Raw genomic sequence first — 13,949 nt, 5'->3', positions numbered from 1 at the left:
TGTTTTGGTTACTGTGTAATTTGGAGTTACTGTTTGTTGTGTTTGTTATTATTTAATGCCAAATGATGATTTCAGTGCTTTCTATATCTATTTTAGGAGTACTTATGGTTTTGTCAGTTGTGCTGCCGTAAAACCTAACAAGAAAGATTTCTTGTAGTTTCATCTGTGCAGCTGTCTTGTTGAAGGACAGTTCACATGACAGCAATCACAGCCTCCATGCTAAAGTGTCCTTGAGCAAGACTCCCTATCAGAACCATGGGAGCTGCTTTTTACACAGTCTGACCATGACCTCTGACCTCTGTGTGGAGGATTCTGCGCACACCCACCCACTCTTACAGTACATGAATACATTTTTGCTAAAGTCCTACCAATGATGCAGGAAAATGACCTGTTCATTTTTTTTCAATCCAGTGGCAGCTTTTTGTGTGATTCCTCCAACGTATGTGAATGTATTTTTATCTAAAGCTTTTATATTTATGATGGTTAATGTAAGCGGGAGCTATGAGAGATTACTTTAGTTATGAAGTTGGATCTGTGTAACAATGAATGAGCATTTACAGTAGAGTTCACTGTGTAACAACTCATATCAGAGGCAATTCTTTTTTTGTCGTTGTTTTTTGTTCTTTCAAGCTGTAAACTAAAATAAAGTTAAAATGGAAGATAACATTTCAATAACTTTATTTTTAAGTAGATTTTTATTGATTTCTGAATTTAACAATACAGTACTTTCCACATTCTATATAAAAAAAAATAACAAATTCACAATAACTACAATAATTAAATCAATACAAAATACAAAAAAAGCTCAATCTATACTGAAATATACAGTCGATACATTAAGAACGCTAACCATGTTCTCTCAAACAGATGATTAATTTCTAAGGGTAAGACTTTACAAGTTTTGCAGTGCCACTGCGTGACAGAGAGAGGTTTGTCACTTATCCACTGCTTTAAAATACATCTAGTGAAGAGTAGGTGTTCACACAATTTTAAGCCAGATTTACTCAGGGAAAGTGTTTCAGATGACAAGCTCAGTATGAAGAGGCCTGGATCTTTGGTTATTTTTAGTGAATTCTTGCTCAATTCCTTTGCAATATTACTCCAGAATTGTGAGACTCTGTATAAAATGTAAGAGAAATACTGGGACATAAATTCAAAGTGTAGAGATATAGTTGAGTGTATGAGTTTCTCTCTTACAATTCCAGATAAAAGTGTTTCGGCAGAGGCTATTACTTTATTGCCAGTCAGCTTTAATTATAATGCATTTTGACATAAAATGTTGCATCTAATGTTAAATGTAAGCATCAGCAGCCAGGTGTTTTTAAATCAATCACATTATTTCAGCATAAAGATTTACTTGGCAAAGCACTTAAAGCAAACATTTTTTTTGTGTGTGAAGAGAGAATTAATGCATCCATCTTTGTAGTTATACATTTTTCTCTTGCTATGAAAGTCTTTTTCCCTCTTGAAGGAGGGAGGGAAGGAAGGGGGTGTAAGGGGTTTTCCTTTTAAGGAAATATATGTGATTTCTAGTGTCATGACGCAGTAGAGGGAGGAAACAACAAATAATAGCTACTGTATGCCACTGGGAGGAAAGGTAAACATGCTATTATCTACTCAACCCCCCCCCCAGGGGAGCAGCACTATCATTAAATGCATTGCTGCAATCTGATGTATTTCTTTTAACATTATCTTTTGCTGTCTGTCAATCTGTTCACTTCCTGTCATATTTTGCAGAGCCTTGCAGGGTATTTGACTGATTCTTTCCTCTATCAAAAGTGAAGTTCTTGGTGTTGAATGGGGTTTTTCACGGCATCCACTTTCCATGTTGAACTTCTGTAATTTCCGGTGATCAGAAAAGAAAAAGTCACACTTTAATATATCCTGAAAATATGCTTCCAGTGTATAAATGGTAAAAAAAAAAAAAATTAAAAAAAAGACTGCACCGTATGCTGGAGCAAAAGTCTACTTCAGGTTCATAGTAGATACACGTCTCGTAGTCCGTCGTTACCAGCACACCGTGCGCTGAGAACGCAGGACGGGTGTTGCCGTTTTCTGGCAACAAAACTGAAATTGTATTTCTCCAGCGGTGGAAGCTGCAGACTGGATGACAAGTTGCAGCAGACACACAGAGAAACAGGCAACCAGCGCGGCGGCCTTCAAAATAAAAGCACAGCTCTTTCTTGTTAACGTGAGTGTGTTATGGGACTGGTTACCTGCCCACTGTCTTTCTGTTCCTGCTCAAAATTTTGGTGACCTGAACAGGATTTGGTCTGCCCATGTCCTCCTAAAACTTGATTAGAGAGTTGTAAATAATTACCACATCATATTATGTGAGATCAAAAGATAAAATTGTTGGCCTTAAAAACATAGCTGTTAGGTCCAGCAGATAGCCATTTGTTATATGTTTTTAGTCAAAATTTTAAACTATATCCGGATTCAAATTACAGTTTTAACTTATTCAAAGTGTATTAGTGTATCACTTCCTGTGTGAGGCAGATCTGTCAGACATTTGAACAATAAAAAAATACTCAAGGTTGGCAATAGGCTCTTTTCTTATCTGATATTTTAAGGAAAATCGCAGGTGTTACTAATAATAACAACAGCTCTATTCAAGCTCAATTAGACAAAAGCTGTCCTGATCTAATAAGTTGTCTGAACATGAGTGCGAAAAGTGGACCAGCATGCACATTATGAAACTGAGGAAGTTAATTTCCCCAATATTAATATTGTTACTTACACTTATGCTTCTCCTGTTGTGGCAAGCCTGTTGTGAGAACCACTTGTTTGTTATCATAGTTAAAAAGTGAGTAGCAAAATTGACTTTTGCAGGTACAACAATAAAATACATTGCATTATAGATCTAAGTGCTTGTATGTAAATCTGCTTATACTTGCCAAACAGATATAACACAAGCATTATTAGGTCATAGGCCTTTGTCACTATCTAAGCAAACTGGTCAAATCAAATTCAAGTTTATTTATAAAGCATGTTAAAAAACCAGAGTTGACGAAGGTGCTGACAGAAAAAGGCCTAAATGTAATAAAATGACGTAACAAGGGAACAATAAAAAAGCAATAGCGATAACATAACAGTATTACCCATCAAACAAGCACAAATACGTGAGTAGAGAAAGAGAAAAGCACAGAAGAGTCAATTGTTAAATAGGCCATAAAATATGAAAAATAAAGCAGTAGGGACCAGACATTGTGCACAGCTTTTATCCCTGACTTTTTTTTTTATGTATGTGTAAATGTGGATCAGTGAAAGTAGTTTTTTAAAACAATTACCTTTGATGTTTCATAAAGATGAAAAAAACACATGTGTTGACGTTCTTGTGATTTCTATTTCTTTCAATTTTAATTTAATTTTTAACTTTAAGTAAAATGTATAGTTGGAACCATTGACTATGGTCGGAACTAGCAGAATGGTTTTACGTTGAAAGTCATGAGCGGAAGTGCAGTTTTCCGTTGAGCGTAGTGACGGATGTTGTACAGACACAAGGCCCGTCTTCGCCATTCCGCTCCCTGTGTGGAAACAAACGCTACATCCCAGACTGCACAACATCTGGACGTCTGCAACTGAAGTCAGAAAACACTAGTGTGGTCCAGGAGAGAGCGGAGTGATGCTCGGCATTAGTGAAATGACAAACGGGTAAGTGAGAAGTTTGAAAGTGTTTCCCTCACAGAGACATTTGCCTGATAAGTTGGGAAGTTGACAGTTTCAGGAGAAAAAACGCCGCCCCGGTTTGTTCCATTCTCTCATGGGCTGGGAAAACTGCAATTCAGGCTTGACAAAGTTCACTGTTGCCTTTCATGTACAAAAAAACGGACTCGTGTGTATCAGAGAAAACTGCGGAAAGTTAAAGTTACATTTATACGCTGACTGTGTGGAGCTAACGTTAGCTAGCTTAACGTTTGTCACTTAAATGTTGTTACAATCTCAACTTGGTCACTTCAGTGGCTCTTCAGCGCCCCCCACCGTGTTATTGCTGGAAAATACCAGCTGGATGTTTACAGGAGTCAAACTTTCTGGACTAGTTTGTGTTGGTTATCACATGTAAGCGGATGTAAAGCGTGTCTGCAGGGTCCTGTTGAAGTGCCAGACAGAAAAAAGGAGACAGATGTTAATGCAGTTTGGTTTAATAAGTACTGTTGGCGCTTACTGAGCACTCGTGCGTCGTACAGCGTGAACTGCAGATCTGAAAATAAAGTCCTTTTAATCACCATTGCTGCTAGAAATGCATTTATTTATACTGTGTAACGTGCAGTTTCCTGCTGTGCAATATCTTACCACTTACTGTGCAATAATGTTTATAGGCCGTGTTTCTACATTTTTAAAGTAAATATACTATACATAATTTCAGTTATTCTGGATATCTATCAATCACGTGCATATAGTATCTGTACAGGTAAAAGGTGTGTATAGTGTATCTAGATTTTATATTTAATGATGCTGTTTTTTTAAATCGAGTTTGTGTCTCATTTTATTTTGTAACGTCATATCCTTTTCTGCACTTAAATCACTTTTTTGCAATTTTCTCTGCCTCTGACTCTTGAGCTGCTGTAATGTGTGAACTTCCCCGGTGTGGGATTAATTAAGTTTATCTACGTTTTTCACTCTTGCAAGCTTGTTTGTGCAAACGCTTCATTTTTCAGCAAGATGTTATATGTGACATAGGATAAAGTGATCTTGATGAAGTTTCAAAATGTGTCCAAGGACATTCCGAAATGTGGAAATCCAACTATAATTTCTGTTTTTACACTTTCTGGTTTACCGATATTTAAAGAAAACATGACTTCTGGCAGTCCCTTAGCCTCAAAGACTATACAGCTGACAGCTGGGTAGATCTAGAGAAGACATTGTTGTAAATTATAGGAATATCAGTGCAGTTTTGCTCAGTTTTGTTGCATTATTGTATCTACATGTAGTGGTAAAAAAACAAATCAATAATTACCTTGGCCAGATACTCAGATCTCACCTTAAGAAATTAAATTGTGTGACCCAGATTTATTTTGATTCTTTCATCTAGAAAATTTCTCATTGAGGCCATGTGGTACATCACATGTGATGATATTTCAAAATTCAGCAGTGGTCAAATTAATTATCTGCAGGAAGGATATTAAAGAAGCAGGTTTTATTGTGTAATTCCTTTGGTGGAAAGGTAACAAAATAAGTCAATAGACGTGTTTGAAATCTGAAACCTCTTTTTCACTCTGTGGCGAGTTGTTTCTTGTCACATCCTTTCCTCTCTTTTTCTTACTTGACATGTCAATTTCTGTGTGTGTGTGTTGTTTTTGAGCTCATTAGACTTCCCCTGCTAGCAAGGAAAACGCTCTTGCTTGATAATCAGACTGAATTTTCACTTATTTCCACGTTATTTATTTATTCATTTGTCTCGCTCAGCAATTTAGAGATGTGATGAAGTAAGGTCAACCGAACAGAAAAATGGTCCAAGTGTAGAAAACAAAGTGTTACATTCTGCTCTGATTAAATAATGAGTATTTAATTAAACTTTATAGTATTCATAAAACATACAGAAATATAGTAAACTTAGCATTTGTGTTAATACAATGTAGTTTGATTTGCCAACTGCCTAACATCATGCTATTTTTAGATAAAGCTTGTTAATTGGTATTTTTTTTTATTTCAGTTAACATTTTCTAATAAATACATTGATTCCAACATTATCTCTATCTTATGATGGATAATAATGATAGTAAATATGCATCAGACGTCAGAAACTTCTACCTCATACATTTACTGAATTTAACCAGTGTGCCAATATAGTTTCAGAGCCAAGATCCCCTATTTAATCTCTTTAAGACTTCATGGATCATTGCTTTAGCAGGTTTTCAGGAATAATTTACATAGTCACACATCTGATAATAATAATAATAATAATAATAATAATAATAATAATAAAGAAGAAGAAGAAGAAATAAATAAACATAATAACACAATAAAATCAGTATTTACAAACTGAAGTTCAGGAGAATCAGAGGTTCGACCACACCAATTATATGGTTTTGATAATAAAAACCCCAAATAGCTTCACTCAAACGTTACAAAGAAGTGATAGACTCACTGAAAAGCATCAAGAATGACAGCTTAAAGAAGGAAAGAGGATGTCCCTCTATTTTCTGCAGATCAACCTCCTCCCTGCACAAGAATGTCCACACAAACTGGCTGGACAGTAGTTATTGCTCTCTGAACCACTTCCTGACCATCCCTTCCCCGGGGACTGCTTTTCAGAGCCATATTTTTTCCACCAGTGTGAATTCTACTGTGTGCACTGCCGAGTTAATTATGGCCCGGGATGAATCTGGCTTTTATAAAGCACTCTGGACACTAAAAGCTGTTAGAGGGCAAGTCTTTTAAAGGCCCGGGGATTGCTGCATTCCCAGCGTATTACATTTTCATCTGATACCACACTGTGTTGATACAACTAGAGCTTAGAGGAGTGTCCCAGTCTCCAGTGTGGACTTGTCCTTGTTTGGAAGAGCGGTGAACTGGTGTGACTTAGGATTTAGACTGTGTGTACTCACTTGACGCGTGTGGTGTGAAGGAGTGTGGAATGTTTTTTGCGACTTACACTGAAGCATATTTATACAACACTGAATTAATGACTGATGCAGTAGTTCTCGAGTAGTTTGAAATATTGAGGTTTGGATATCCCACGATCTGATGCTCTGGAAGAACATTAACGCTTTAAAACCTGAACAAATAGGTTTGATTTCTTTCAAAATCATCGGGAGAAGGCAAAGAGCAACTTAACAACATGTGGCCCAAAAAATAGCAAGAAATTAGTTAAGTTACAAGAAAATGACTTGAAGATAAGCACAAAAAATAAAAATAAAAACCAAACAAGATATTGATAATAAAAAAAAACACAGAACATTTAAAAAATAAATGTAGTTTTATTTCTGTGACATAAATATAAATTAATAAATAAATATAATTGTTATAAAATGGTTTTCTGGACATTTTTCCCTAGTTTTTAAATAATTTTCCAATAACTTATACAGTGTAAGTACTGGACTTATTCAAAAAGTGCAATTTTTCACGCATGCAATAATCTCCATGTGCAATAAGTTGTTACTGTTTTGTACCTTGTTCTTTTAATCATGCGTGGCACCTTGTTTTTTGTTATGTAACATTTTAATACTTTTATATTTGTTATTATCTTTTTACTATTGTATTGTTCTTTCGCTGCTTATACTTCTTCGTACCTCATAGCTGCTGTAACATTGTAAATTTCCCCAATGTGGAACTAGTAAAGGATTATCTTAACCACCATGTGTGATTTGAGACAGCAGGTCAGCACTGCGAAAGCGAAAGAGGCGGGAGGGGCGTAACATGTAACCCAGCAGTGTGGGCTTCTAGTGTGACATAAAATTCCCATCAGCAGTGCTGAATGACAATGGCATAAATGTCAATAATCGTTTACCAACCCCAGCAGTTGATATCCCCCGTGCTCACAGGGTACGGAGCCCCTGGACCTCATTGTCTCTCCAATTTGTCAACATTTTCAGCCGCTGTTTCTCTGGGTTCGCTTAGGACTGCTGTTAGCTGATATTTTAATTTCTTGGCAGTGGGTCGCAAACATAACAAGTTGTCAAAATTCTACCCGTCCCATCTGTGGTCACGTCCTTTAGGCTGTCTGCAACTCTGTCCCTCCAGTCCATGATTGTACCTTTTATGCAGAACAGTAAGGTGGCATAACTCTGTGATATTCCCACCTGGAACAGGTAGCATAAAAGCTTTAGTATCAATTATGCATCAACATTTTCCAAGGAACAGAAAACCACGAGGCTCCTACTTTGACAAAACTTTTCAATGAAAGAAATACTGCTTTCATCACAATGAGATCCAGAGATTCTGAAAGGTTGCCTGTGCCATGTGAGAAACATTGAGGCTCTGTTGTCATTGAGTTTTTCATCATAGCAGCCTCTTTGCAATGGTTGCAGCAGTTCCTTCATGGTAGAGAGTGTGTGTGTGTGTGTGTGTGTGTGTGTGTGTGTGTGTTTATGTAAACTCTGATATAGTTATGCCTAACTGTTTTTATTCCCACTTCAGAACATTTCTATTATTTGTATCCCTGACAAATGACCAGAAATAAATCTATTGTGTTGTGGGACGATTTTACTTAGTAATCTGCACAAGTTGCCTCACTCTTACAGTTGACAATGGAGAGTTATCTATATGCTTGAAATGAGTTAAAGATACAGAAAATGTTTTGAACATTATGCACTTGATTCTGTTTGTACTGCAGATATTTTGCACTCTTTTATCCTTATGTTAACATTCGTTTTGCAGCCAGTGCTAATGCTGTGTACATTCTGTATTTCAGTGTTGCATTAAGTTTTAACTCAAGTTTCACTGCATTATTTATCATATTTTGTTGTCAAGTTGCAACACAAACAGTTGCAAAACAGTCAGCGATGGCAGAGTTGTTTTGCGCATTTTAAGGCACACCCATGATTATGATGGATCATGCACACAGCCAGCAGACTGTGCCAGTGGCAGTCAGTGTGGTCACTGGGATTGGCCTTTCACCTCTTTTACACTGAGATACACTAAACATGGCAGGTCTATGTGAACTACTTGATTATCCTTTCAGTCACAGAAGGTTTCTCATACCTCCTCACACCTTCTTACTCATGACTCTACGCCACCTTTTATCTCCTTGAATCTTCCTCCTCCTCTTCCTCCTCACACCCCACTTCCACCCTGACAGACACTCTGGGAGGCTTAAGCCACACACACAGGGCTGGATGTTTGTGTACTGGCTTTTACATCAACCCACCTCCCACAAACACATACTGGTACATAGGCACAAGTGGACACAAACATTCACACCCTCACACACGCACACACACACACACACAAACGCGTGCGCGCTCACCATAGCAAACAGGAAGTGGTGTGTCTACACAGACTAAGATAACGACAGTAGTGTTTGCAGTGACAGCAAAGGGACTTTAGCAGCAACAAAAGTATCTTCACCACAGTCTGACACCAGACAATGGTAAGATTACTATATATTGTCGTTAGAAAATTTTGCAATTATTGTAGCATCAGCTTCAGGCTTCATTACTTGCTTTATGTTAGATGTAAGAGCCATTATGTTAATTATAGAGCTGTGCGCCTGATCTAACACATCTGTGTACCAGTGTATGTTGTATTGTGTGCTTTTCTTTTCTGAGAACAGCCAAGCTTTTAGGAAGAGATATTTTAGTGCATACATATTTGCACTTTGGCATTTGGACTTTTGTGTACATGTGTTTATACTTCCTCTTATAGGTGTAAGCAATGCCAAGATTCATATTTATTTTAATTCATCATTAAAAAAAGCTCCTGTGGCAAATGAAAAGAAAAGATTAAATGGTTAATTCATCTTTATGCACAACAGCAGGGTAAGAAATAATGTTCAGTCAGTTTAGTCAATTTTGAAAATGCTGAATACAACCCCATGAACTGTCAGCTGTACATTTGAGACATATTTAACCATCACAGTGTGTTAGGTTTGCAGTGTTGAGGTTTGAGGTTAATAAGATAGTTGTTGTACCGCTGTTGTCCACACAGTGGCAGTGCACTCATTCAGCAGAGAGGATGTTTTTGGAGCGATTGCAGCTTGTGAAATGTCTGCTCAACTCTGCGTGTGTGTGAGGACTCAGTGTCAATGCATGGAAAAAGACAGATATCTCCGCACATTAATACCAGCACAAAATTTCAATCCAAAACACAGCATAAGATTTGAAATGCCACTGTGGTAATTTTTCTGCCCTTACTTACACATTTCACACTTACAATGTGTAATCCAGAGCAAATGGCACAATGTGTTGTCACTTTTACTTACCATAAGGGCTTAAACAAACACATATTTTAATTATGGATCTTCTTGAATAATTATTTGTTTTGTTATGTCAGAAAAAAGTGAAATGTGCCATGTGTAATTTTCCAGAGCCCAAGGCGACGTCATCAAATGGTATGTTTTATCCGTTCAACGGTCCAAAAATCCAAAGCTGTTCACTTGTGACAAACAAATTTTTCATTTTTTCATCTTTAGAGGGCAACGCCACCTTATTCAAGAATCTTGATATGTTATTTCCCAGAAAGTTCAATTAATATTTGTGAACATGAGCTACTCTCTCTCAAAGCCAGAAACCAGAGAAGAAATTCTCAAACTTGTGATGTAAAGTGTAAAGTCTGGAGCTTCTCTATAGACAAAAAAATTGGAGCCTTTTTTTTGGAACCACAAAATGTTTTTCTTTTTGACATACAAAATGGCTTTTTTCTTGCAGTATATTCAGTTCTTAAACAAAATTGTAACCATATATATTGTAATCTATAGAATCTTTCCAATTCATAGATATATCTCATGACATCACAAATTTGAGTTTTAGTACTCTAGCTTGTCGATTCAGGTGAGAGTTGTTGATGTTTGCTAATATTTTTGGACTGTCTTAGACCATAGGAATAGTGTATGAATTTTGTAAATGGTGTATAACCCATTTAAGAAGCACAAAACCAGCAAATGTTTGGCTTTTTTTTTCACTTAAAAAAATTATCAAAACAATTATTTGATTTTCGAAGTAGTTGCCACTTAATTTTCTGTCAATAGACTAATCAGTTAATCAACTAATCGTTGCAGCTCTACTAACCCAGCACATTTAGATTTCAGTTTTATGGCAATTACCAGGTCTTGAATTTTGAGAGAAATGCACATCCTAAATTGTGAGTGAGCTGATCTCAGACATAAACCCTAAAGTAGGGCAATATAAAGAAAATCAAATATCGGAATAAGTTTGATCAAATATCTTGATATAGCAATTGTGACATTATTGTAGGGTTGACTACTGGTGGTTTCATAAAATATTAACACTATAAGATACTTGATGCATAATCATCAGTAATGTGGATATAATGACTAAGTAGGTAAAGACAAATAATTGAACAGCTGTAACAGTCTGGTAAGTTCAGAAAATCACATCACTTTCCTATATCACAACCTTTAAAACCAGCAAACACTTATGATGTTACAAATTCCAAAATCTGAGATGATGTCTAGTTTCATGTCCTGATATCGATATAACACCGATAATTGCCCGGCCCTAGCCTAAAGCGATGATTCATCATGAATGTTCTAGCAAACACAGACATGTCAGCCTCTGCTACTGTGACCCCGCTGCAGCTGCTCTGAGATGTGAGGCTCATTTACGCTTTGACTTTGTGTGTGTGTGTGTGTGTGTGTGTGTGTGTGTGTGTGTGTGTGTGTGTGTGTGCTTGTCAAACACATGTGGAATGCTGAACAGGTCAAGGCAAGCTGCTGAAGGTGAATCTGCATGGTGTGTGACTGTTCATAGAGCATGTACCTGTCTGTACATATTAGGGAGATACATGAATTCTGTCAGCCGTGAGTCTGCCCATGGCCATTTAACACCATCAAACTTTCACTCTTTTGTAATATCGCTAGTGACAGTTGCGGCTGTAGCGTGGATAGTGTACGCAGAACAAACACAGATAACCTAAATGAGCCGATTTACATCTCCAACCAGACTGCATGCTCTGTTTTACAGAGATGCTCTCTTTACATCTGTTTCTTCTTTGGCTGCGTCTTGACTTTGCTTATTTGGCCTCTTCTGACCAATCCTGTGCCAGCTTTTGATGATGTCACAGCTTCATGTCTGGTAGGCAACTTGTCTGAAAATGTGCATCTGCTGTGTTTTGTGTCTGTTTGGGAGGATCTCTTTTTTTCCCACATAACATTGTGATGAATTATTCATGGTTTGACATTTTCCCTTTCTGGTGGGAGGTGATCTCACAGTTTACAATGAAGGAGCTCAAGTCGATTTGAAGAGCAGTGCATGCTTGAACTGTGAAAATATTTTGGTGGCATTTCTCCACAGAGTGCTGCTTTAGTCGGGCGTGTATGTTCCCAGCCTTAGAAACAAGCTGCTGTTCAGACTGACCGCAGGTTTGTTTTTTTTTGAGTGTGTTTTTTTTGTACCTGATATTGCTCCTTACTGTGTTCAAAACACTGTTATTATTACTGGCCTGCGTAAGACTGTCATGTACCAATGTTTTTATCCAAACATTGGTATATCAGGTTTGATATGACCCATTGCTCAAAAGTTTTCTCTACAGCAAAACTTTCACAGAAATTGAAATTGCAAGTGATAGGGGTGTGTCATATCACATCATTTATGATAATACCTGCATATTTAAAAAAAAAAAATCATATCGTGATAACTGCAATGTTCAGTATTTTTGACGTAACAATGTCATACTGTTATGCATGGCAGCAACAAGCATGGTTGAAAGCAAAATTCCCCAGGTGTTAAGAAGAAATGGCGGAGCCTACAAGTCTAGGTGGAAAAACAACTGAATATTTTGGGATTTGTCCTGTTTTCCTGGTTTTTATGTTTAATATTCTTTGGCAATTATATGTTATTGAAATTTTTTGTATTTTTCAATGTCATCAAGAATACTTTTATTGCAAAATACCCTGAAATATCATGATATAATTGTAGGGCTATATCGCCCACCCCTGGCATGTAAAACTTTTTCATACCCCTGTTCATAAATTGAAACGTACTACTTTAGATAATGATTTTATCTGCTCTATTGTGTGATATCATGTTGATATAAAGAAAGCTGTAGTACATACCCTACATGTAATTTTATGCGTATTTAAATATGCATAGTTTTTTCATATTAATTTTATTTTCAGTGAAAAAATTCTGGTTCATATTAACTATTATCTCGTGCATATATACTGGTATTATTGACTAAAGGGTTTATAGTTGACCTTTAAAATATCCTGCCCTCATACAAGTCTTTGTAACTTGCCTCTAATGACCAAATATGAGGGATCCTTGCCAAAAATGTTAAAGATGATATAAGTATACCTCTGAAGTATAGATTTTTGTCTTAGCCTTGAACATATAGTATGAATCAGGCCCAGACGCCGACCTCAGATGACATGTTGATAGATGTGTGCATGATAAGTGCATCTCTGTTCCACATCATCATCTGGTCAGACAGCCTACCATTGTACGCATATGTGTGTGTGGGAATGGCCTTTCTGTTTGTTCTCTCCCTTGTTGATGTGGCTTTCTTTTTAAACTGAGGAATGAGCCAGATAGATGTAGGTGGTGAATAGAGACGGCAGGGCAAAGGCCACAGAGGGCAACGGCCCTCGCTCCTTCTGCGACTCTTCCTCTTTTTCTCCGAGGCGCTCTCTCCCTCTACCTGCTGCAGGAGGGGGAGGAGGAGCAAGAAGTATTTGCTAGGTGTGCAAGCAGTGAAACCACACCTCTGCATGTGTCCTTCCTCAAGGGTGTGAGCCCTGGAGGTGTGTTTGACAGAGAGAGAGAGAGAGAAAGAGAGAGGGAGGCATAACACTTGATCTTTTTATTTGGATCAAGCACTGACACACTTTCTTCAGTGTTACTGTGGACTGAGTGTTTGCAGCAGACAAGTGGAAGGAAGGAAGGAAGGGAGGGAGAAAGGCGAAGGGGAGATGAACTCTTTGAGGCTGAAAGAGTTGTCAAACTCAGACTTGTACAGGCGAAGACAGGAGAGACCAGACAGCTATGGAAGTCTGCCAGGGGACAGCTTCAGGTGAGTCTACCTCTGAAGGGCTTTTAATCTTCTGTCAAATTATTGATGAGAAATGTTGATTCAGCTCTGTGATGAGTTCTGTTTGTGCTGGTGTTTTACTCACGTTATATTATGTTGTGTCGCTGATAATCTGACCACCACCTGTCAGATCAATATGTAGCAGTCATTTTAACCCTTTGAAACTTGGATCGACATCACTTTTCGTGCTGCATTCAGACACTTTTTACAAGTATTTAAGCCTTTGAATCCTGAGAAAATTGGTTTGATTTCTGTCAAACACATGGAAAAAAAGGCAATTAGCAACTTGGCAATAAATTTCT

At 37.4% G+C, this 13,949-nt stretch overlaps 1 protein-coding gene across 3 annotated transcripts in view; it reads left to right on the top strand.

Annotated features, from left to right (window-relative positions):
- The first annotated feature begins 3,519 nt into the window (after positions 1–3,519).
- Positions 3,520–13,949, top strand: part of LOC121948778 (LIM and senescent cell antigen-like-containing domain protein 1) — a 35,862-nt gene continuing 25,432 nt past the window's right edge. The window contains exon 1 of one of the 3 annotated variants that reach the window (XM_042494242.1): positions 3,520–3,654. In XM_042494242.1, coding sequence (XP_042350176.1) covers positions 3,626–3,654 — 29 coding nt within the window. In that variant the 5' untranslated portion in view covers positions 3,520–3,625. Of the gene's footprint in view, positions 3,655–8,956; positions 9,032–13,404; positions 13,630–13,949 lie in introns of those variants that run through there. The other 2 variants (XM_042494243.1, XM_042494241.1) reach the window with 2 other exon arrangements.

The sequence above is a fragment of the Plectropomus leopardus genome, chromosome 10, assembly GCF_008729295.1.
Source record: "Plectropomus leopardus isolate mb chromosome 10, YSFRI_Pleo_2.0, whole genome shotgun sequence".
Classification (NCBI taxonomy): domain Eukaryota; kingdom Metazoa; phylum Chordata; class Actinopteri; order Perciformes; family Serranidae; genus Plectropomus; species Plectropomus leopardus.
The sequence above is the reverse complement of the archived record's forward strand: the minus strand, read 5'-3'. Positions and strand labels throughout refer to the sequence as shown.